Genomic DNA, 23,418 nt, shown 5'->3' with positions numbered 1-23,418 from the left:
ACCAAATTACTTTTTGCTTCCATATTTGAATCAATTACACAATGAGATGTAATACATTGCCACCCCAAGACACAACTCCTGACCAATTTGCCCACGTGACAACTTTTACTTTTATTTTATTTTTTTAGAAAAAAAACCCTAAAGCTAGCTAGGGGACCACCTTGCCACATGGGCAAGGTGGTCAAGAGTTGTGTCTTGAGGTGGCAAAATATCATGGGCTTGTTTGGTAAGTGATTGTGAATTGGAATATTTATTTGAATAGTAGTAAGAAATGATTGATGTGATAGAAAGTTTGAGAATGTTTTATAGAAAAGTGAAAAAGTTTTGTTTTGTAGTGGGTTTTTTTGGTTGAATAATAATAAAAAATTATTGATGTGATGTAAAAAGTGTAAAAAAGTAAGAATGTTTTTGATTTGATATTTTTGGGAGAAGTAAAATGAAAATGAAAATTTTGTGGATGATTTACCAAACAAGCTCCATATCTCTTACACAATAACTTCTCTTATCATTTTCCTATACCATTTAAATATAATTTCAAATAAATACTAGAAGAAAGAGAAAGCATTTTATATTAAAATAATGTTAAGGGAAGTAAAAGTATTACCCTAGATTTATGGTAGCACTTTTAGTTCCATTGGTGTTCCTTAAATCAAGGGAATACGAAGGGAGTCTGTTGCAGGTTTTTTTTTTTAAAAAAAAATGAGTTTTCCTAACATTTTTATGCCCCATTTGGTACGTAAAATTCATATTCTATTAAGAAAATGAATAGCTATTACTTGGAATGAAATAACTAATCATATTCCGTAATTTGGTAACAACACATATGGTCTCACATAAATTGCACCAAAATTACTAAAATACCTAAGATAGATACAAAAAATATAATAATAATAATTAAAATAATTGAAAAAAATTCTTCAACCATGGCAGAATTCGAGTGATGGAAAAGGGAAAATAAGTAATTAAGTAGGGCAAAAAAGGAAGAAGCTCTACTAGTGACAGAATATGTCATATCTAGAGTTTTCGAGTAATTCTACATGTTATATAAATGTCCATCAAGTGTCCATCAAATAATGATTTGGCTTTTAAAATCACCATTGAGCATGTGATTGATCAAATATTGAATTTGATCAAATGGTAATTTTAAAAGCCACCTCGTTATTTCATGGACACTTGATAGGCATTTATATGACATGAAGAATTACTCAGAGTTTTCTTAGAAATATTTGAATGCGGGTTGTGGGCATCATCGGCCATCTCTCGTTGCAGTGATGAAGTTGGAGACTCCAAGCATCTCTACTTTGATTTGCCGATGGAGTTAATCTAAAGTGGCGTTATTAATAATACAAATTCACCAGTTATAACAGCTTTTGTCTTGGATAAAGATTGTGCGCAAGTGATTTCTCATTAAGAATGGATCTATAAGAGCAACAACAACCACAAAATCAAATAGATCCTCGGGCTGCCACGTTTGTTTTTCTACATCATGCCCTGGGGGTGACCAAGGGTGGTCGCACACCCCGTGGTTCTGCCAAGGTGGTAGGCCACCATAGAGTATTTTTGTATTTTTATTTTTATTTTTTTAAAAAAAATTAGGTTTACAAGAAAAGCCTAATAATGCAAAAATTGAGATTTAAAGAAACTGCTACTAGTGCTTTAAAGGGTTTTTTAGTAAACCATGGAAATCAAGTAGTCGTGAATAGTAAAGTAGACTTGAAAATCATTTGTATTTGTTAAGTTTTATAAAAGCAAAGATTTCCTCTAAACTGGGTTTGGGGAAGTTCATTCAACCTAATCTATAAAAATTATGTGTGTCAAGTGTTCCTTAACATGTGGGAAGTACATGCTTTTCTAATAGCATATGAGATGCAAATGTTTTTTTAATAAAATTTATTCCAACTTTGTTCCTATTGTTAAAAAATATGTGATTTTCATATGTTCAAGGAACACATGTCATTTTTATAGATAAGGTTGTTCTTCCAACCTAGTTGGAAAGAAACTCTTTCATTTTAATAAAAGATAGAAATAGTTCTCAATTTTTTAATTTTATATTCAACTAGTCTTAATATATTCTCATACAAAAACTTAAGGGTAAATGTATAATAAATCCATGGGTTTGTGCGAAAATCCTAAAAGGCCCCTCACTTTTTTTTTTTTTTTTTCCAACATTCAATCCTTTAGTTTTTCGCGAATTTAAAATGGGTCATTCCGTTAGTGGTACCGTCCATTGCTCTAACTTCCGTCCTGCTAACTCATCGTTTGTCCACGTAGGACTGGGCAGCTCACAATAAAAACGACACCATTTAAAGTCTGGCCATGACAAGTCAACCCCTAACACGTGCGAAATTTCTTTAAAAAAGAATGGCTTTAAGATCGTCCATGCCAAGGTGAAGGATGATTCGATAAGAAAAAAATTGGAAGAAGGAGAAGGAGCACATCAAAAGGAAGACATCTGCAATCAAACCCATGCAAATAAGGTTGAGTATCGGTAAGTTAGCTACCCCATAGTTTCAGTTGGGGTTTTTTCCTGAAAGTTCCCTAATCTTCATTTTTAGGGTTTACAATTGCTGTCTCTATCATCCTCGTCGATGCCTTTTGTGAAAGGTGATGTGGGTGTGGATGCACTGTCTTGCAACTGCGGTCTTCGATCCTCACTAAGAACTTCGTGGACGACAGCAAATCCTAGGAGGTGCTTTTTTGAGTGTGCCATATAGGATGCACAAAGGGTAAGCGAACTGCACCCCAACTGTTTGATGATATGCCTAAATGAGTAAAATCTATGAGAATTGCATATTGTGTTTTTGTTGGTTAGAAAGCCAGGCAATGTCATTTTTTTTTATTGGTTTGACAAAAAGACATGTCCCCATGGAAAGGAACTACTGCCTCCATTGCATAATGAATTGAAGGTGTTGAAGGAAGAGGTGATTCAGCTTAGACAATGAAAGAGGCAGCTTACTCAAATGTTGGTGTTTTTGTCAGTTGCATTTGTTGTTTTGGCAGGAGTGTGGTTCATGGGGTGTAAGGAGATGCACTGACTATATGCAATGGTAATGTATGTAATGGTAGGGTGCTCTCCAATGGTATTGTGTTTGTAATGGTAATTTGTTTGTAATAGTATCATCGGACTTGGTTTTTTGGATGGTTGATGGAGTGAATCTACCACTCCCATTTTGGGATCATTGTATGATTTGGTACTACCATTTTGCGGATATTAATGTATTTGAATGAATGACTTTTTTCATGCATTTGGTGTTGGATTTTAATTCATAGTAATTCTACTAATTCGGACAAAATAACCCAAATTCTAGTTGATTAATAAGGGACCACATGCATCACATAAACAAAGTAGTACCTAAAACAAATACTCAATAAACCGTATTGAGTTGTTGTCAACATAAATACTTGACCTAATTGTCATAACAAGAACAAGTATCATACATCACATAGTTGTCATCAATAACACACATGACCAATACAATGCTTGTTATCAACATTAATAAGGGACATAATTGTCATCAGAAGAACAAATATAATACATCATATAATTGTCAACCTATTGTCTGTCCAAAATAACAACCTCCAACTTCCAAAGTAACAACATTCACAAAAAACACAACCATCAACATCTGGACATTCACAAAATATCACTATAATTCCACAATAGTATTCTCATCTTCTTCTAGCTTGTACCCATTGTCTGTCCACTCCTCTTTTTAGCACGAGTCTGCATAGGTTGGGATGATGTAGTTGGTTAGGATGATGCAGGAGGTTGGGATGACATAGCTGGGATGATGCAAGAGGTTGGGATGACGTATCAAGTTGGGACGATGCAACTTCATTTTCAGATACCTAAAACATAGCAAGGAGTAAGAACATTGTTAACATTAAAGTTGGCAATAAAAGAGTAGAAACATATTACACTTACATTTGAAGTCTTTCTCTTCTTTGGGTTCCATTTCTTTCGATTAGGGTTTAGAGGTAGATGGCAACCCTTGTAGTTGTGACCTTGTCCCCCACAGTTCTCACATGTAACCATATACCCACTACGGCTTATCTTGTATAGGTTGATGGGCTCATTGGGTGCCCTTCTCCTAGCTTTTTTTGTATGTCCAGGCTGAACTCTCACAACTGGAGGCAATACTTCATTACAACCATCAACATCTGGCCACTCTTCAAGCCCTGGCATAGCATGTACTTGTGGTTGGTATGCCTGCATGTACTTCTCCATCATGTAATAACCATCTAAATATTGCTCAGGCTTATGTTTATGCTTATAAATGATAGCACAAGCATGTGCACAAGGGATACCATTAAGCTGCCACCTTCCACATGAGCATGTACCTTGCTCCAAATTAACTATTCGACGTGTGCCAAACATGTGATCAACCTTGAACTCCAACTCATTTTGCCATCTACATATACAGTTCCTTACTTCATCTTTTGATCTTTTCAACTTCTTATGAATTTTGGGACATACTTTGTGAGTAGCAGCTTGGATTCCTTCTTTTTTTTGCTGAAATCTTGTCATCAACTGCCTCCGAATCATTTCCAGCATAGTTAAGAGCGGCTTGTCCCTAGAATCTTTGATCCATGCATTGAATATCTTAGCGAGATTATTCAAAAGCATATCACTCTTGGAATGTGTAGAGAAGGCATGACTAGACCAGGATGCAGGGTTGATATCATTAAGATACCGATAAGCATCAGCATCCATACCTTGTATCACTTTCATGTGATGCTGAAAAATCGTTGCATTTAATGCTCTTGTAGCTCCCCACAACTCATCCTTAAAAGCTTTGCCTTTGTATCCCTTTGTCTTGAAGTTGGCATGTAGGTGACGCACACAAAATCAGTGCTCAGCATGTGGCAACAAATGATCTACTGCTGGACCAAGTCCCTGTACATATGCAAATAATTCTATCAATAAAGTTCTGAAAACCAATAAAACAATAAAAGTTAAAAAAAAAAAAAAAAAAAAAAGAAGAAGAAGAAAAGAAACAGAAAAAATAGTAAACATTACCTTCTGTCGGTCACTCATAATAGTCCAGCCACGACCTTCGCCACTTCCAACATAAACATCATCAACAAGAAGTCCTATAAAACCATTCCCAAGATGCCTTGGTCTCAACCTCTGCAACCGCATACGCAATGGGGAACATATCATCATTACCATCTTTTCCAATGGCACACAACAATTGACCCCATATTTTCCCTTTAAGGTGGCAAGCATCCAAACTGATTACTGGTCTACAACCATACTTGAAACCTGTCTTGCATGCTTCTAAGCAAATATACAACCTCTGGAAGCATGAGGCATCCACCTTAACGTATGCACTACTGTTGGGATTTGACCTTAATATGACCTCACAATACTTCCTTGAATGTTAGTATTGCTCTGAATGCGCATTTGCTTTGTGGGACATCAACGTTGTGATCCCTCTTCACCCTCTGTTGCAATGCATAAGGGGTCCATGTGGGATCATCCTTGAAATCAGGCATATACTTGGTGGCAAGAAACTCCATGTCACATCTTTTGTTCTCATATTAATTCTCGCATTGATGGTCTGGTATGGAGGTTTTTATCTGTATTGATTCCTTCTTTGCATCCAAAGATGCATGAACCCTCCAATCACAACCGGCAACTTGCTCCTTGTAAACCGCAGTCACTGTAACGACCCACCCCAAACAACACAATATTGTCCGTTTTTTGCTCCTCCAAACCAGACTTCCCAGTAGGTCACCTATCCTGGTACTACTATCAGTCTATCACAGAAGCACGCTTAACTGCGGAGTTCTAATAGGTTCATCGCCATCACGGCTTTAAAAAGTGTTGTGTAAAGAAGGGTGCATTTTTACATATAAGCATATTTCCATTCCCAAGCGATGTGGAACGTCACAATCACCCCCTCTTGGGACCCAGCGTCCCCGTTGGCAACCCTCATAGGATCACCCCATTCTTGGAGTCCCAACGAGTGCCTGCTGGAAACCCTCATGGGCTTGTGCACGCTCCCCCTATCTCAGGTTGGGCAATGGCTCTAATACCATTTGTAACGACCCACCCTAAACGACACAATATTGTCCGCTTTTGGCTCCTCCAAACCAGACTTTCCAGAAGGTCATCCATCCTGGTACTACTATCGCAGAAGCACGCTTAACTGCGGAGTTCTGATAGGTTCATTGCCATCACGGCTTTAAAACGCGTTGTGTCAAGAAGAGTACATTTATACATATAAGCATATCTCAATTCCCAGGCGATGTGGAATGTCACAGTCATCCTCACCCTATCATTGTGTTTATATTTGAAATCAAACCCTTCTTGCATATCATACCATTTTAGTGCCTTTTTAAAGACACTAAAATCAGTAAACAACATACACTTCTCCAACTCAATTGGCACTCTCATGTCATGGCTCTCATTGAACACCCAACACCTCCTCACCCTTCGACTTGTCCCCTCATCACCAGACCCATCCAAACTTACTAATTCTTCACTATTGTAGTACTCTTCACCCTCATCAACAATGTCTTCATAATGCCCAGAACCTGCAAACTTTCCCCACCAATTCTCCATATATTCATTTGTAAGTGGGACATTAGTTATGTACAAATCCTCATCATCTTTGTTAGTTACTTCGAAGTCGCTTAACTGTAAGTCTTCTTCATCTACTACGTCTGGCACACCACAACCTTCACCACTACCTATACTAGCAGATACTCGACCAACCCTTCTAGCAGTGGCAGGCCCCTTCTTCTTCTTTTTTGAAGGCTTTGCACCCTTCGATTTTGTAACTTTTTTACTTGAAACAACCTTCTTCTTTTCCTTCTTCTTTGAAGGCTTTGTACCAACATCCCTCTCAGCTTGACCAACATCACCCTCAACATTGCCCTCAACACCCCCTTCAGCATGGTCATTCTCATGGCCATTGTCATCAACACCCTCTAGCGGTGGCAACAGGGGTACTTCCGCAACTATTATTGCCACATCAACCCTATGTTCGACTTATATGTGAACACTACTACATTCATAAACCTCTATAATGTTAAGAAAATCCATGTCCTGTTCATCATTTGTCAATGGCTTCCCTAATTCATCAATATCATTGTCTTCCAACTTATACCAATAATGTAAGTCATTCACATACCCGAGATCCCTAACAACGTCCTCAATTTCCCACATCGAAAGGAAATTAGTATCGTAATTTTTTATTTCATCCGTGAACCCCCCAATATACGTAAGTCCATGATTGTGTTGTACTCTTCCATTATGGTGAATGATTATATCGACCATCGTATCTGCAGTTCATATATGTGAATGAATGTGAGAATCAAAGTCAAAGTATGCTGTACACAAATATGCAGGGTTTACATGAGAAGTTTGCATGCAAGGTTTAATATACGTTGCATGTATTCAAATGTTTGGCAAGTAAGCCCTAATCCTAATACGAAAAACTCAAGGGTCACATATTAACTGCTGTCAACTGCACAAAGTGGTAACTTTGGATACGAAAAACTTAAGGACCAAAGTTTAACTGCACATCATGTGGCAATAAGTGTCATGATATACGAAAAACTCAGGGACTACAATGTTAATCACATATTCAAACACACATGCTCGGGGACCACAATAACCCCACTACTCCACATGCTAACTGATTAATTTATTCTCAACTACCCATAACGACAAACATATAATCTTACTCTACTGTCCCCACCATCCATTTTCCAAACAATCTCAGCATCAACTAACCCATATGTCCGAAAAATTGCAACATAAAAACAGAAATCAACATCGATGATAACAACCCTAAATAACAAATTCCAAACTTAAAAATATATGAAATCATATCCAAATTGGTAATAACAACGACATTTCATGATTTCCGGACAAAATAACCCAAAACCCTAAATTGGGGAAACCCTAAAATTGTGAATCTCGGAGATATTACCTTCAACACAGTGATGACAGCGACGATGGGAAACCCTAAATCCTACTCACAACAGGAACGGAACAGTGATGACGACGCCCGTCGAAAGACAATAAAGAAGACAAATGGACGGTCTTTGTTTTTTGGTGAGGATGAAAATGATAGGTCCTTGCCTTTTCTTTTTTCTTCTAACCTTGGTCCTCGATTTTCAACATCCCACCCATCAAAAATTTCGCACATGTTAGGAGCTGATGTGTCATGGCCAGATTTTAAACGGTGTCATTTTTATTGTGAGTTGCCCAGTCCTACATGGACAAACGGTAAGTCAGCAGGACGGAAGTTAGAGCAATGGACTGTACTACTAACGGAAAGACTTATTTTCAATTCGCGAAAAACTAAATGATTGAATGTTGAAAAAAAAAAAAGTGAGGGGCCTTTCAGAATTTTCGCGCAAACCCAAGGACTTATTATACATTTACCCAAAATTTAAAATTAAAACGATGCGTTTTGTCACCCCACCTTAAACCCCTGTACAACTAACTGACTAAGTCTCTCTCTCCTCTCTGAGGCTCTGAGCGAACATGGAAGAGGCAGCGAAGAAGGGGACGGTGACCCCACTTGCGTCGCTGTTTCCGCCGGAGGACACCGAGAAGGCGGAGAGGCGCGTACAGGAAACGCTCGCCGAGGAGCAGGCTGAGCTGGACCGCGTCCGAGGCTTCATCTCCGATAACACCAGCCTTATCAACCTCGTCCAGAGGCTCCCCGACGACCTCCATCACGACATCATGGCAAAGCTCTCTAACTTCACCTCTCTTTACAATTTACGTTACTCTCTCTAAATTCACCGCGGTTATTTTCTTTGAACTCTGCCCGTAGGTTCCGTTTGGCAAAGCGGCGTTTTTCCCTGGCCGATTGATACACACAAATGAATTTATGGTAATAATAATTATAATATTTTATCATTTTATTCCGTTTTACTACTACGATTTGTGTAATTAATCAACTTTTATAATTTAGGTTCTTTTAGGAGAGGGTTACTATGCGGAAAGAACGTCCAAACAGACGTTGGAGATTCTGAGGAGAAGAGAGCAGGGTTTGGAGTCACAAGCCGAGTCTCTGAAGGCCATGATGCACGATCTTAAAGCCGAGGCTTCATTTTTCGGTGCCACGGCTTCTGAAGCTGCGGTGCTTCTCTCTCTCTCTCACTGATTTTGTTACTCGTATTATTTGGAGTATATGTTCTCAAATGGGGAATATGTTGCTACATTTTTAAATAGTGCGGCACCATATACACAGTTAAATGCAACGAAATACAATCTAGACTATAAAATGGATCATCTCCGTAAGATGCAACAGAATAAAATATGGACTTGAAATGGAGAGGATCCTCTTGTGTACTTAGGGGCATCTTTACCTTTTAATGATATTTTCCGATTATTTATAAAAAAGAAATGGAGAGGATCCTGATATGAGGGTTGCGAAATCAAACTCATTTTAGCCAGTGGAGATGTCTAATTGGGCTAAATCGTCAAGTTTTAAAAAATAATGCCAGAAACTTAAGTAGATAGGAAAGAAAATGGACAATGCATGTGTCGTACTAATGAAAACGCTAACACTAACAGATGGATTGGAATTTATGTGGATTTTAGTTGATAATGCTCTAAATGTGTTCTCAAATTGTTTGTTGCTCTTTATCATTGGACTTCTGTTTTAAATTTTATTGTGCTTAGTTTTCAGGATTTTCTTGACGTGCTCTCTCTTTCTAGCTATGTGTTTTTTCTGTATACGCTTTGTGTACTTGAGTTGTACCTTTTCATTTTTAACGATATTTCATTTACCTACGAAAAAAAAATAAAAAATTGTTTGTTGCTGTGAAACACATATATGATACTCCTATGGAATGTTATACAAATGGGGATAGCAATGAATTGTATTCAATTTGGCATACTATGGATGATGGTGCATGTTGCAAAGTTTAGAAGCTATCTTAAGCGCCACATTGAATAAATAAAAGAAAGTGAAAGTTGATAATTGCTTGGAATTGAAGTATAAAGAATTGGGAAGCTAATTTTTAGATTGATAGATCTCTGGGTTATGCGCATTTGCGTGCTATGTGATTATGTATAATAATATTGTTAAAGAATTGTTGGATTAATTAACTACTGTTCCAATTAGACAGGCAGGTCATGAATATGTTGAAAATGGTGCATGATTTTCACAGTAACTAATCTTTCTTTATTCAATGGATACATATGTAGTCTATAAACTCATGCATGTCATCTGTGATAGTGCTATGTGATTTAGAGCAAATAAGTCTTTGATGTAGTACCCTTTTGCTACCCAATGTTGCAAATATGCACATCACATGAACCGGCATTTCTTTTGTGAACTGCATATTTATGGGTTTTACTGGGTTCTGCAAAAGAATAGTTCTATTCTTGAATTTCTTTATGACGTTGTGGTTGAATGTTACCAAATAAAGGATGCCTTATTTCTGACATGATAGAGACTTGCACTGTTATGCTTGCTTCTTTCTGTCTATCTTCTAAAGAACAATTTCTATCATATCCTGATGTGTTATTTATCTCATAATGTGTCTGATGGCTCTACATGGTTAGACATTGATCTGTTGGCATTTTCATTCTTTCTTACAACAGGAAGGTCTTGTAGAGATAAGGGAAGATTATGTGGAGGAAAATTCTACTGAAAGGGAATCTCAATCAGGCAGGTTCTTGGCTCTTGTTGTTTTCTGTCAGTAGCTTCGTTCTGAAACTTGAGAAGCAGTTGAGTTATAAAAATACTGGAGGATTTGATTATACTTTTTGCTAACATCAAACTTCTTGTTTTTTTTTTGTTTGCTGTTTGATTCGAGTAATAATGATAATTCAATTACTTATCAAAAAAAGATTTGAGTAATAATGTGATCCCTTTGTATTAATATTCATCAAAATACTGTTTTAATTCGTAAAGAGCTTATAAAAAATAATAATTGAAAGGATTGGTTGTCTGTGTGGAACTCCACTTCTGAGGGGAGAAAGAATCATATTTAAAATTGAGCTTCTATTCTAGAAACTGCCAAAGGTTGTGCTTAATAATTTTGGGACCCTCCCAAGATCTTAATTGTCAAATGTTATAAATGCATGGAATCATGGGGGTATTTCATGACTTTCATGCTTTTAGTAAGTTTGAAAGAAACCTTAATGCCACGTTCATTGCTCTCATCTCGAAGAACAATGGGGCTATTGACCTTAAGGACTTCCGGTCTGTTAGACTTGTGAGTGAAGTTTTTACAATCATTGCCAAAGTCCTTGCTAATACGTTGAGAAGGGATGTGGAGAAGGGACGTGGAGAAGATTATTTCAAAGCCCCAAAATGCCTTTGTTAAAGGTAGGGAAATCCTTGATTCAATACTTATAGTAAACGAATGTGTGGATAGTCGGATCAGAGTTTATACGATCATTGCCAAAGTCATTGCTAATAGGTTGAGGAGGGTCGTGGAGAAGATTATTTCGAAGCCCCAAAATGCCTTTGTTAAAGGTAGGGAAATCCTTTATTCAATGCTTAGAGCAAACGAATGTGTGGATTGTTGGATAAGATTTGGCGAACCAGGGGTACCTTGCAAGCTGGATATTGAGAAGGCCTATGATCATGTTAATTGAGAGTTCTTATTGTATTTGTTGAGAATGTGCAGATTCAAAGAGAAATGAAGCTCTTGGATAGCGCATTGTATCTTTTTGGTGCGCTTCTCTGTTTTGGTGAATGACAATCCGTCCGGCTTCTTCAGTAGCTTTTATGGGTTGTGACAGGGAGACCTTTTGTTTTCTTTGTTGTTTGTTGTTGTCATAGAGGCTTTATGTAGAATGCTTACTGCAACTGTTGACGGGGTCTTCTCTTAGGCTTCTCTGTAGGGGGTATGCACTCTGGATATTGAGAAGGCCTATGATCATGTCAATTGAGAGTTCTTATTGTATTTGTTGAGAATGTGCGGATTCAAAGAGAAATGAAGCTCTTGGATAGCGCATTGTATCTTTTCGGTGCGCTTCTCTGTTTTGGTGAATGGCAATCCGTCCAGCTTCTTCAGTAGCTGTTGTGGGTTGTGACAGGGAGACCTTTTGTTTTCTTTGCTGTTTGTTGTTGTCATAGAGGCTTTATGTAGAATGCTTATTGTAACTGTTGACGGGGGTCTTCTCTCAGGCTTCTCTGTAGGGGGTATGCACTCTGTTGTGGTAAATATATCGCATCTGTTATTCGTGGACGATACCTTGGTTTTTTGCGGGGCCAATCCTAACTACCTTCGCTATTTGCATGCTTTATTTTTATGTTTTAAAGTGCTCGCCGGTTTGAAGGTTAACTTGGCTAAGTTAGGATTGGTTCATGTGGATAATGTTGATGGGTTGGCTAGCATCTTGGGATGGGGTTTCCTCTTTGCCTTTGAAGTGTCTTGGTCTTTCGCTAGTTGGTTTAAGGTTTGCTCTCTAATTTATGAGGGAGGGTTGGAGGGTTCGGAACTTGAGGATGTTTAATTTTGCTCTTTTAGGGAAATGATTGTGGCGCTATGTGCATGAGAGAGAGGCATAGTGGAGAGTTGTGGATTCAAAATTTGGCAGTGCTTGGGTGGGTGGTGTTCTATTGATCCGCTTGGGCTGTATAGGGTGGGGCTTGGGAAGAATATTAGGATGGGTTGGAGGATATTTTCTAGTCATACCAGATTTGCAATGGGAGATGGCTCCAAGCTCAGATTCTGGGATGATTTGTGGTGTGGAGATGGCCTTTAAGGAAGCTTTCCCGGTTTTATATAGCATTGCTTTTGTGAATGATGCTTATGTTGCAATTCACTTGGACCTATCTAGTGGTTCTCTTTAGTGGAATATAAGTTTTATTAGAGCGGCTCATGACTGGTAGGTGGATGTCTTGGCTTCATTCTTTATTTTGTTGTATTCCTATAGAGCGAGATGGGAAGGGAAAGACAAGCTTTGGTGGGCCTTGTCATACAAGGGGATGATTGATGTTAGCTCCTTTTATAGGGTCCTTGCATGTAATGATGGTATTCATTTTTCTTGGAAGAGTATTTGGCAAACCAAGACACCTTTGTGAGTGACTTTTTTCACTTGGTCGGCAACCTTGGAAAAAATCCTTATCATGGACAATCTTAGGAAGCAGTATGTCATTATGGTTGATAGGTGATACATGTGCAAAAGGAATGGAGAGTCCATGGACCATCTTTTTCTCCATTGTATGGTTGTCTGTGCCTTGTGGAATGCCTTCTTCAATCGCCTTATGCTATCCTGGGTTATGCCTAGTCGGATGATTGATTTGTTTGCCTATTGGTGGACGGGTGGTCGCTTTCATAGTGTTGTCACGTGGAAGATTGTGCCCTCTTGCCTTTTGTGGTGCCTTTGGAAGGAAAGAAACGATCGAAATTTTGACTACTGAGAGAGGACGTTGGAGGACCTCACGTCCTTTTTTTATTCTCTTTATACTTGGACAACTGTGTTTTTAGCTCATTTAGTAATTGGTTTTAATGATTTTCTTGTTCTTTTTTTAGTCCTTCTAGATAGGCGTTTTTCTTGTATACTTCATGTTTACCTGGGTTTGCTTTGCACTTTTAATGATATTTGATTACTTATAAAAAAAAAAATAATTGCTTGGAATACTGTAGAATATTCTTTTAGTCTTTGCAATATTATTATTTATATTAGCAAGTGTAGCATTGGTCAATAATTTACTCACCCAATCTATCTATAAATTTGTTGGAATCGATTACTATCTTGAAGCCTAAGGGATCAATGTTCTTTTCCATATTTTAAAAGATTCTGAACATCTTTGGAGGTTTTGGCAAAATATCATGGATATTGAAAACAAAGCTGTCCGTTAAGAAAGAGAATCTAGATACATGCTTGTCACGAGTTATAGTGAGAGATGAGTTCGTCCCGTTGGTGGTCAGTAGAGTCTAAGGAGTTTGCTTTGTCGGTAGTGGGTGGTTTCACAGGCATTAGGATTCATGAACAACAAAAAGGAGTGACGAGGTCCATTCTTATAGATAAAGATGAGGCTGCCTGGTTGCTTAAGTCTTTTCATGATCTGGTAACGGTTCATGACTGTAGAGTGTTCTGGAATCAATCCGTTTCAGGTTTTCCGCGGATTCTTGCGCAGCAATGTGCAAATAGGCATGGTTACTTTCTGACCATAGAAGAATATGAGGGGAGAAGAAGGAAAGGTTCTGTCTTGGTGCCTAAAGGAAAATATGGTGAAGGGTGGAAGCGTTTTGGGGAGGAGCTTCGTTTAGCTCTCAATAGTCTGCTTGCTGGCAGTTTCTCAAAGCATTTTCAAGTTAAGGAAGTGTCACTGCCTAAGTCTCATTCCGAGATGAGGAGGAGCTATGCTGAAGTTTTGAGAGCTTCTTTGCCGAAAGATAAGGCGTCTTATTCTTTTATGGAGGAAGATTCCTGGACCCGGGCGACGTCTCCGGCGAAGGGTTGTCGTGATTAGGCGGGTCTAACGGCAAAACTGGCTTTGGCGAAACCCTCTGGGTTGAAGATAGAAAAGTTGGTGAAGGATTTTCCGGCGAAACCTACTGGGCTGAAGATAGATAAGATGGAGAAGGTTTTTCTGGCGAAACCTGTTGGGTTGAAGATTCAAAACTCATTCTCTGCTATGTCGGATAGTGAGTCTGCGTCAGACCTAAGGGGTAGGGGGCGGGCTTTAGCCCCTCTATGTTGCCCTCTGCACCACGCAAGTCACACGTCGGTGATTGCCTCGAGCTGCGCAGCATCAGGAAGACGTTGGAGACGTTGCATGAGGAAATTGGGTATTGTCTGAAAGGGTTGCATTTGTTGGAAGACGAGTTGATGGGTAGGTCCAATTTCTTGGGCTCCAGTCTTTCTCGGCCCAATTCCTTGATGCCCCAAAGACCCTCTTCGACCCAAGGTCCACCAAAGCCAGCCCAACTCTCTAAAGGTAAAGCACCTTTGAAGTTTCCCATCAAGAGGCCCAAGTTTTTGTTTAAGTCCAAGGCTGGGTCGGTTCTGCGCCCTATTCCACCTCGCCAGTTCTCGTTGGACGCCGGCGCTTCTACTTCTGCTGTGCAGTCGGAGTTGTTGGGTATGGGTTCGGCCGTTTCAAGGTCAGCGTGTAGACCAGGCTTTCCTGGCCGGGTCTATCAGCGTCGGAAGATACGGAACCAGCTTTCTTCGGCTGTTTGGAAAGTTAAGCCAGGGCAGACCAAACCTGATGCAGAAATGAGTCAGAGCAGGGAAAAGGAGGCGGTTTCTTCGGTGATTGGGAAAGAGGACACCTCTCCGGCGTACGAGGAGGTGCTGTGTGGTGGGGTAGGAGAGCCGAAAGTCTTGCAGGTAGCTGATAGACAGTCGAAGGAGTTAGCAGTTTCTTTTCTTGGGCTGGAATCAGACGGCTCTCGTCAGTCTGGTTCCAGCTCATCTGCAGCTAGAGAGGCCACTGATTTAGGAGAGAGGGGTTCTGTCGTTGGAAATGGAATCAGCTTGGCTTTGTCGGCAGAGGGTACAGGTCTACTGTTGGCTCCTCAAGCAACTAGTTCGCAGTTGTGTGTTGGACTGGGTAGTTCTGGGTTTGGTGTGGATTTAGTGACTCAGAGGCAGGAAGTAGGCAGTCTTGAGCTGGTGATTTTTTCCGCAAAAGAAGGTAAAGTGGGTATCGAATCAGAAGCAATTTCAGGGGGACCTCTAGTGGAGAAATGCCTCTGGGAAGGAACATGAGACAAAATGGAGAGTGGTTTTTCTTTTAAAAGCGTGGTGGCCGAGGAGGGTGCTCATTTAGATTGTTCTTCGATCTTGCTAGAGCATAATCCTGAAGGCCTCTTTCTTCAAGACAAGGTTAGGGATGGTGAGGGGGAGTTAGAGAGTTATGAGCCGACAGTTGTTACTCCAGTGGCAGTGGAAGGTGTAGACGGGCAGAGGGTGTCGCCTAGATGGGTGGTGGAAAGAATTAAGAGGTATTATCCAATCATTGGGCTATCTTGTGGTCGTTTTGAGGACAGATTGTTGGCTTTGTTTGAGGAGATTGAAGTGGCCAGAGACCTCTCTTTGGCAGAACCTAAGACTAAGTATTCGCCTGCACAAGGGGTGAAAGGGCAAAGGGAATTAAATAGGCTGGCCTGGTCTATTAATTATGAGAAGACATGGGTTCATTCTGATAGAGGCAGGCATAGGGGTAGGGGCCCATCTCGATTATATGATGCCTAAAATTTTGACGTGGAATGTTAGAGGGCTTAATGCGATCGAGAAAAGATTGGAGATTAGAGGGCTTCTAAGGGTTTGGAAGGCGGATATTGTATGCTTGGTGGAGACAAAGATGGTAGTTATCTCAAGGGAGGTGGTCCGAAGTTTATGGGGTTGCTTTCATGTTGATTGGTGTTACTTGGGTGCCAACGGAGCATCGGGTGGGATTTTGTTAATGTGGGATAGAAGGGTGGTGGAGAAAGTGGAGTGTATAGGTAGATACACTGTTGCTTGTTCTTTGCGCAACACTGGAGATAACGTAGTCTGGGCTTTTGGGGGGGTTTATGGTCCGAATGATGACAGGAAGAGGAGGGATTTGTGGGCTGAGTTAGTTGGATTGATGTGTTGGTGGGAGATGCCTTGGTGTATTGGGGGAGACTTTAATGTGGTTCGTTTTCCTAGTGAGAGATCTAGTGGTACTGGTTTCTCTGTAGCTATGGAAGAGTTCTCAGACTTCATATTCATGCATAATTTGGTGGACCTACCCCTTGAAGATGGCCAGTTTACTTGGTCTAATGGTCAGGAAGATCATATTTGGTCTAGGAATAGATAGGTTCTTAATTTTTCCGGAGTGGGAGGAACAATTTTCCGAAGTTTCACAGAGGAGATTGACAAGACTTTTCTCCAATCATTTTCCTTTGTTATTGGATTGTGGGACAAATAGAGGAGGAAACAAGTATTTTAAGTTTGAAAACATGTGGTTGAAATACGAGGGTTTTGTTGAGCAGGTTAAAAAGTGGTGGATGTCTTATGAGTTTTCTGGTTTGCCAAGCTTCGTTTTGGCCAATAAACTGAAGGCTTTGAAGTCTGATTTGAAGAAATGGAATGAATAAGTGTTTGGTGATATAGGGAAGAAGAAGAAAGAATTATTGGAGGATATTCGAGAGCTGGAGTTAATCGAAGAACGCCGCTGCCTAGAGGAGGATGAAAAAGTTCGAAGGGTAGATATGGCGAGAGAGATGGAGAAGACCCTTCTTTTTGAGGAAATGAGCTGGAGGCAAAAGTCTAGAGCTTTGTGGTTAAAGGAGGGGGATAAGAACACAAATTTTTTTCACAAGGTGACCAACTCACACTGCAAATTCAATCAAGTGGATTCTTTGAATATTAATGGTATAATTTCCAGAAATCCTGCGGAGATTAAGGAGCATTTAGTTCATTTTTACAACAATCTGTACTTGGAGAATTGTTCTTGGCGGCCTAGGATGGATGGTCTATCGTTTTTATCCATTGATGAGGATGAGAGCATCTGGCTAGAAAGAGCGTTTGAGGAGAAGGAGGTGTGGGATGTAATCAGGGATTTGAATGGAGATAAGGCGCTGGGTCCTGACGGATTCACTGCGGCTTTCTTTCAGAAGTGTTGGGATTTTTTAAAAACTGACATTATGGATGTTTTTGCAGAATTTCATGCTTGATGCAAGTTTGAAAAGAGTTTGAATGATACTTTTGTCTCTTTGATTCCTAAGAAGACTGGTGCCATGGATGTGAGAGATTTTTGCCCTATTAGTTTGGTAGGGGAGATTTACAAGATTATTTCTAAGGTTCTTGCAAACAGATTTAAGTCTGTTGTGGGCAAGATTATCTCCAACACTCAGAATGCGTTTATTGGTGGTCGACAAATATTAAACTCTGTGCTTATTGCAAATGAATGTGTGGATAGTCATATTCGATCAGGGGAACCTGGACTCCTGTGTAAGCTAGATTTGGAGAAGGCTTATGATCATGTGAACTGGGACTTTTTGCTTTATTTGCTGCAGAGATGTGGTTTGGGGGATAAATGGAGGGATTGGATACTTTTTTGTATTTCTACGGTGAGATTTTCTATTCTTGTAAATGGAACCTCATCGGGTTTTTTTAGTAGCTCTTGTGGTTTGCGACAAGGAGATCCTCTTTCTCCTCTGTTGTTTGTGGTGGTTATGGAGGCTTTGAGTTGGATGCTGACTGCTACATTGGATCAGGGTAATTTGACAGGGTTCTCGGTGGGTTCTAGGGATTCCGAGTCCTTAGTTGTGAATCACTTGCTGTTTGCTGATGACACATTGATCTTTTGTGGTGCTCAAGAAGTACAAATTCGACATCTGAGATGTATCTTCTTAGGCTTTGAGGCAGCTTTTGGTTTGAGAATTAATTTAGGAAAATTAGAAATTGCTCCAATTGGCGGTGTAGAGAATGTCGAAAGGTTTGCTAATCTTCTTGGATGTCGGGTTGCTTCTTTGCCGATGACTTACTTGGGTTTGCCGTTGGGTGCCTCTTACAAGTCCACCTCTATTTGGAATGGTGTTATTGAAAAAATGGAAAGGAGGTTGGTGGTTTGGAAGCGGATGTATTTGTCGAAGGGTGCCCGGTTGACTCTTATTAATAGTACGCTCTCCAACATCCCCACTTATTCCTTATCTTTGTTTCCTATTCCAGTGAGGGTGGCTAATCGTCTTGATAAAATTCAAAAGGATTTTTTTGGGGTGGCATTGGTGATGAGACCAAATTTCATCTAGTGAATTGGAACAAGATTTGTACACCTTTGCATGCAGGTGGGTTGGGAGTTCATAATCTCATCCAGTTCAATCGAGCACTCTTGGGTAAGTGGTTGTGGAGATATGGTAGGGAGAGAGAGGCTTTATGGCGTTTGGTGATTGATGCCAAATTTGAGAGTTTAAAGGGTGGGTGGTGCTCGAAAGAGGTTTCGGGTTCTTTTGGAGTGGGTGTATGGAAACATATAAGGAGGGGGTGGGAGAAATTACGCAATTTTGTTCGTTTTGAAGTGGGGAATGGATCAAATATTAGCTTTTGGCAAGATTGGTGGTGTGGGGATACATCCTTGAAGCAATGCTTTCCAGTGCTTTTTAGTATAGTAAGGAACAAAGATACAATGGTGGCAGATAATTTGGTGGTTCATATTGGTGTAATTCAATGGAATGTTCTCTTCACGCGACAAATCCAGGATTGGGAGATGGATATGGTCCTTTCTTTCTTCGATCGACTATACTCCACTTCGGCTCGACATGGAGAGGGTGACAGGTTAGTGTGGAATCCGTCTAAAAAAGGTTTATTTGAGGTGAGATCCTTCTACAAAGAGCTTATTAGGAAAGATGGCCCATCTGTTCCATATTTTCCTTGGAAGAATATTTGGCGTATTAAGGCTCCAACAAGGGTGGCCTTCTTCGTATGGTCAGCTGCTTTGGGCAAAATATTGACGCATGATAACTTGCGTAAGAGGAATGTTATAGTAATTGAGTGGTGTTGTTTATGTAAGAAGAGTGGGGAGTCTATTGATCACTTGTTGCTTCACTGTGAGGTCGCCGGGATCTTTGGAGCTACGTTCTTATTTTATTTGGGGTTGAGTGGGTTATGCCGCGAACGGTGTTGGAGTTGTTGAGTAGTTGGGGGGCGGCGATTGGGTGTGGTCATGCTACAGAGGCTTGGCGGTTAGCTCCTTTGTGCTTGCTGTGGTGTATTTGGAGGGAACGGAATGCTCGATTGTTTGAAGATGTAGAGACTTCTATGGTGGAGCTACGGAAGCGGTTGTTCAATACATTATATTTTTGGATAGCGGCCCATCATAGTTTGAGTGTTTTTACTTATGTAGAATTTTTAAATTTATTCTCTGTTCGTCCCTTTTAGGGTTTTCTTGTATACTTCCCGTGTATAAGGGTTGCGCTCCTTTGCGCTTTTTAATAAATTGCAATTACTTATAAAAAAAAAATGTTCTTTTCCAGGTCCACCAAAAGAAGATGCTCCTAGATTTTCTGAAGCAGACGGTGCAAAAGTTGGAGTTGAAGATGAAGAATATGCTCGTATGATGTCCAGGTTGGATGAACTTGAAAAAGAAGAACTTGAAGCTGAATGTGGCAATGGAAACGATGAGGACAATGCAAAAGTTGCCAGTAAGGATGAAGAATATTCTCGTATAATGTCCAGGTTGGATGAACTTGAAAAAGAAGAACCTGAAGCTGAACATGACAATGAGAACGATGAAGAAGATAAAATTATAGCTGATTTTGATCAGTTGTGGAATCAGAGATCTCTTGATAACAATCTCAGATATTCAGAGGTAATGTGTTGGATTATTTGATAAGATTTTAGCTAGAGTTGTTGAAAAATGACTTCAAACGCATTGGATTTTGTAATGAATAGTTAGTTTCATTTATTGATCAAATAGGACCATCAGTCAAGAAAACTGTTGGAGCAGATGAGAGATAAAAAGTCAGCCACTGAAGAGTTTCTAAATAAGCGTCATCCTCAGCAAGATTTAACTGATCAGCTAAACGTAAGATAGCATTGTCCTATTTTTTTTTCTTGGCCTTACTGTTTCTTTAACTTTTCTCAGATACTGGTACTATAATTTTATTTTATTTTGCCATTATTGGTCGTTTGACTTTTCTCAGATACTGATATTATATGCTTTTATGAGTCATTGATTTTTTAACAATCTAAAATGCAGTGTACAGGTTTGACAGTGCAATCTGTACCCAAAGGTTAGTCTTTAATCATTTCTTTCGTATTGGTCTCTTTCTTTTCTTTTCTTTCTCGAATAAAAGATTAGTTTCTAGATCTTTGATACACTACTAATCATGCCCTACACACCCAGACTGATGATTATCTCCCACCCACCCCCCTCTCCGCCCTTCTCCTTCTCATGGTGTCAGAATTTGACAGGAGAAGCTTCTGATTAATTATGGATCCACCAAGTCTATAATAACTTTGACGGTCATAATGACACTAAGTAGTGTTGAGTGGGATTGATCGGCTTGTTACTTTGGCCAATTGTTGTTAAGCTCATATCTACTTGTCATTTCTGCTAAAGTTGATTTCTGTATCATGTCTCTTCAGATGAAATATCACATGGTCCAAGTTTGGCACACAATGCAATAAAATCCTGTCCTCCTGAGAAGGCTTTTATGCCTCCTGAAGTGAAGGAGAATGTTCAAGCGGCAACCTCATCAAGAAGTCAGGTATCTATGGCTTGTTTCCGAACTTCACAGCACTCTTGCTGCTATCTGGTGTTGGCATATTCATTTTCTTTCCAAAACAGCATGCAAGTAGTGATTACATTACTCTGGTCAACTAACGTTGCACTTAGCTTACAGGTCACAATCACTTATATGCAAACACACATCTATTTATTTTTCATTGGCGTTCCTTCAGTAGATTGTTATGCCTGTCCTTTCTATAGCATTTCCTTTGATACATTCTTGTCTGCTGCCCATTCTTGGAAGGTGTGAGTTTCAAAATCTTGATTGTTTTTCTTGTGAACTGTCAAGAATGTTATGGAATGGTGTCCTTTAATGCTTTCATAGCAGCAAAAGTGACGTCATTTTATGGTACATATACAGAATGGCATTTTAAGAAGAGTTGATTGGATCATTCTTTTTCTCACGAAGAAGTCTCTAATGGAAATAATTTTGAGACTGATATGCACAACTAAGGAACCTGATTGAAAAATAAAATTTGTGGAAAGGTTGTTACTTTGAATGAATAAATGAAAATATACATTGTGCTAAAACATTTAAATGACGTCACAGTGGTTACACTAAAAAGGCAATTGATGCAAAATGGTGTCAATTTTAGCGTATCAATAATAATTTCTCAATCACATACATTTTTAAAAGGGACAGTGGCACTGCTTTTGGAAATTTTTACAAATCTTCTAGTTCTCCCCATCTTGCCGTTCTGAAAATGAAATAAACTGGTGCTAGGATTTCTCTGTTTTAAATCCATGATTCTGGATTTTTGCTTAGTGATTTCAGTAACTTCTGTTAGAAAAATGTGCTTTTTCCTCGTTTCAAATACCACGAAACAATTTGGCATTGGGATTTGTGAAAATCATGAGAAGTGATGGCTGATTTTAATTCGTATCCACATCATTCAAGTACTATATCTCAAAGGAATGAAACAGGTCTATGAAATCCCCACCATAGTGACAAGAGCTAATATTCTAATATGATGTGCACAAGAGCATCCATACAAACAAATGTGTATAAATAGCTTCAATAGATCCTGTACTGTAAGCAGCCTTCGTTTTACAGGTTCCTGTCCAGACTTCAAAACCAGGATTCGATAGTCACAAGGTATATCACTTGTCAATTGGGTGAAATGAACATTAGCTAATACCTGTGTCAGCCTTTACCAATTATTTGTTACCATCTATTGTCTGCAGGCTTTTCCAGGCTCCATTATAGAGCGCGCACACAATATTCAAACAAATTTAAGTCAACAAACTGCTGCTTCATCACAGGTAGGCTCGCTAATTGATAGTATATCTTATGCAGTATGGTGATTGGTAGCTTCTCCATTGATGTGAAATGTAATGGTTTTGGCCTTTGTAGCCTCCGAGTTCCCAACCTTCAAAGCCAGTTTCCAGATTCAAGATGCAGAGAAGATAGACGCCAAAAAAACATTGTCAGAATGCGTGGAAATGCTTTTTGATAAGTAGAATGCCTGGAAATTCTTTTTGATGAGTAGAATGGCTGGAAATGCTGTTGGTAGATTAGGTGATTGAGGAATCTGATGGAGGCAGGTATCAAAGCTTCCCTAAATAGGTAGTGTAGATGCGGAGATCAACTGGAAGTATATTAATCGTCAGAGAGTGAAAAGGGACTAATTCCTTGCTTATGTTTTATTTATTTTTTAAAACCAGTGGAACAACTAACCAAAAAGAGAAAGGGGAAAAAAAAAAACCGTTGGAACAATATGGATTGAAAAGGTTACAATGTTAATATGCACTTTGGTTTCTAGCATTGATTGAAGAGGTTAGAATGACTATATGTACCAAGAGATGGGTACCAAGATGAGGTGGAGCATATTTATTGGTATCTGTAACATTTTTTTTTTATTAATTGTTTTGATAATTTTTTATGAATAAGTTTCACATCAACTTGGTACTCATCTCTTGGTAAAAAAATTGGTACCCCTAACATTTTTCATTGGTTTTAGTTCACAGATATGGCAATACATGATCATCTTTTCAATTATGCCAATAATGAGTGTGTGGACCTATTCTTTATGGAGACGTGATATGTTGCCACTTCATTACACAACTATTGACTTTTTTTTTGTTATTATTATTAAAAAAAAAAAAATAAATAAAAAAATAAATAAAGAACCATGTAAATAGGTTGGGTCTGGTTTTGTGTTTTCTTTTTTTTTTTTTTCTTTTTTTTTTTTTTCTAAAAAAAAAGAAAGTTAAAAATATTTTTTAAAAAATAAATATATAAAAATCAATAATTGAATCGGTAATTGTCTTT

At 39.1% G+C, this 23,418-nt stretch overlaps 2 protein-coding genes across 2 annotated transcripts; one reads left to right on the top strand and one right to left on the bottom strand.

Moving 5' to 3' along the window:
* Positions 1-3,548: 3,548 nt before the first annotated feature.
* LOC133860264 (uncharacterized) lies at positions 3,549-4,714 on the bottom strand. The gene is made up of 3 exons (XM_062295900.1): positions 3,926-4,714; positions 3,691-3,849; positions 3,549-3,626 (listed from the first exon to the last, which is right to left on the bottom strand). The coding sequence occupies exons 1-3, from the start codon at positions 4,712-4,714 to the stop codon at positions 3,549-3,551; spliced, it is 1,026 nt and encodes a 341-aa protein (XP_062151884.1).
* A 3,741-nt stretch (positions 4,715-8,455) lies between these two features.
* On the top strand, positions 8,456-22,908 carry LOC133861023 (uncharacterized). The gene is made up of 11 exons (XM_062296720.1): positions 8,456-8,713; positions 8,802-8,861; positions 8,943-9,110; positions 10,583-10,649; positions 19,891-20,225; positions 20,334-20,441; positions 20,616-20,649; positions 21,005-21,126; positions 22,201-22,242; positions 22,332-22,409; positions 22,501-22,908. Exons 1-11 carry the CDS (start codon positions 8,507-8,509, stop codon positions 22,555-22,557), a joined length of 1,278 nt encoding a protein of 425 aa, XP_062152704.1. The 5' UTR covers positions 8,456-8,506; the 3' UTR covers positions 22,558-22,908.
* Positions 22,909-23,418: the final 510 nt, after the last annotated feature.

This window comes from Alnus glutinosa, chromosome 2 (genome assembly GCF_958979055.1).
Source record: "Alnus glutinosa chromosome 2, dhAlnGlut1.1, whole genome shotgun sequence".
Classification (NCBI taxonomy): Eukaryota; Viridiplantae; Streptophyta; class Magnoliopsida; order Fagales; family Betulaceae; genus Alnus; species Alnus glutinosa.
The sequence above is the reverse complement of the archived record's forward strand: the minus strand, read 5'-3'. Positions and strand labels throughout refer to the sequence as shown.

Coding starts and splice junctions, on each gene's coding strand:
- LOC133861023 (XM_062296720.1), top strand. CDS start 8,507: ATGGAAGAGGCAGCGAAGAAGGGGACGGTGACCCCACTTGCGTCGCTG. Junction 8,714..8,801: donor ACCTCCATCACGACATCATG/GCAAAGCTCTCT, acceptor CTCTGCCCGTAG/GTTCCGTTTGGCAAAGCGGC. Junction 20,650..21,004: donor AGTGCAATCTGTACCCAAAG/GTTAGTCTTTAA, acceptor ATGTCTCTTCAG/ATGAAATATCACATGGTCCA.
- LOC133860264 (XM_062295900.1), bottom strand. CDS start 4,714: ATGGATGCTGATGCTTATCGGTATCTTAATGATATCAACCCTGCATCC. Junction 3,850..3,925: donor AGAAGAGAAAGACTTCAAAT/GTAAGTGTAATA, acceptor GCTATGTTTTAG/GTATCTGAAAATGAAGTTGC. Junction 3,627..3,690: donor GAGGAGTGGACAGACAATGG/GTACAAGCTAGA, acceptor GTGAATGTCCAG/ATGTTGATGGTTGTGTTTTT.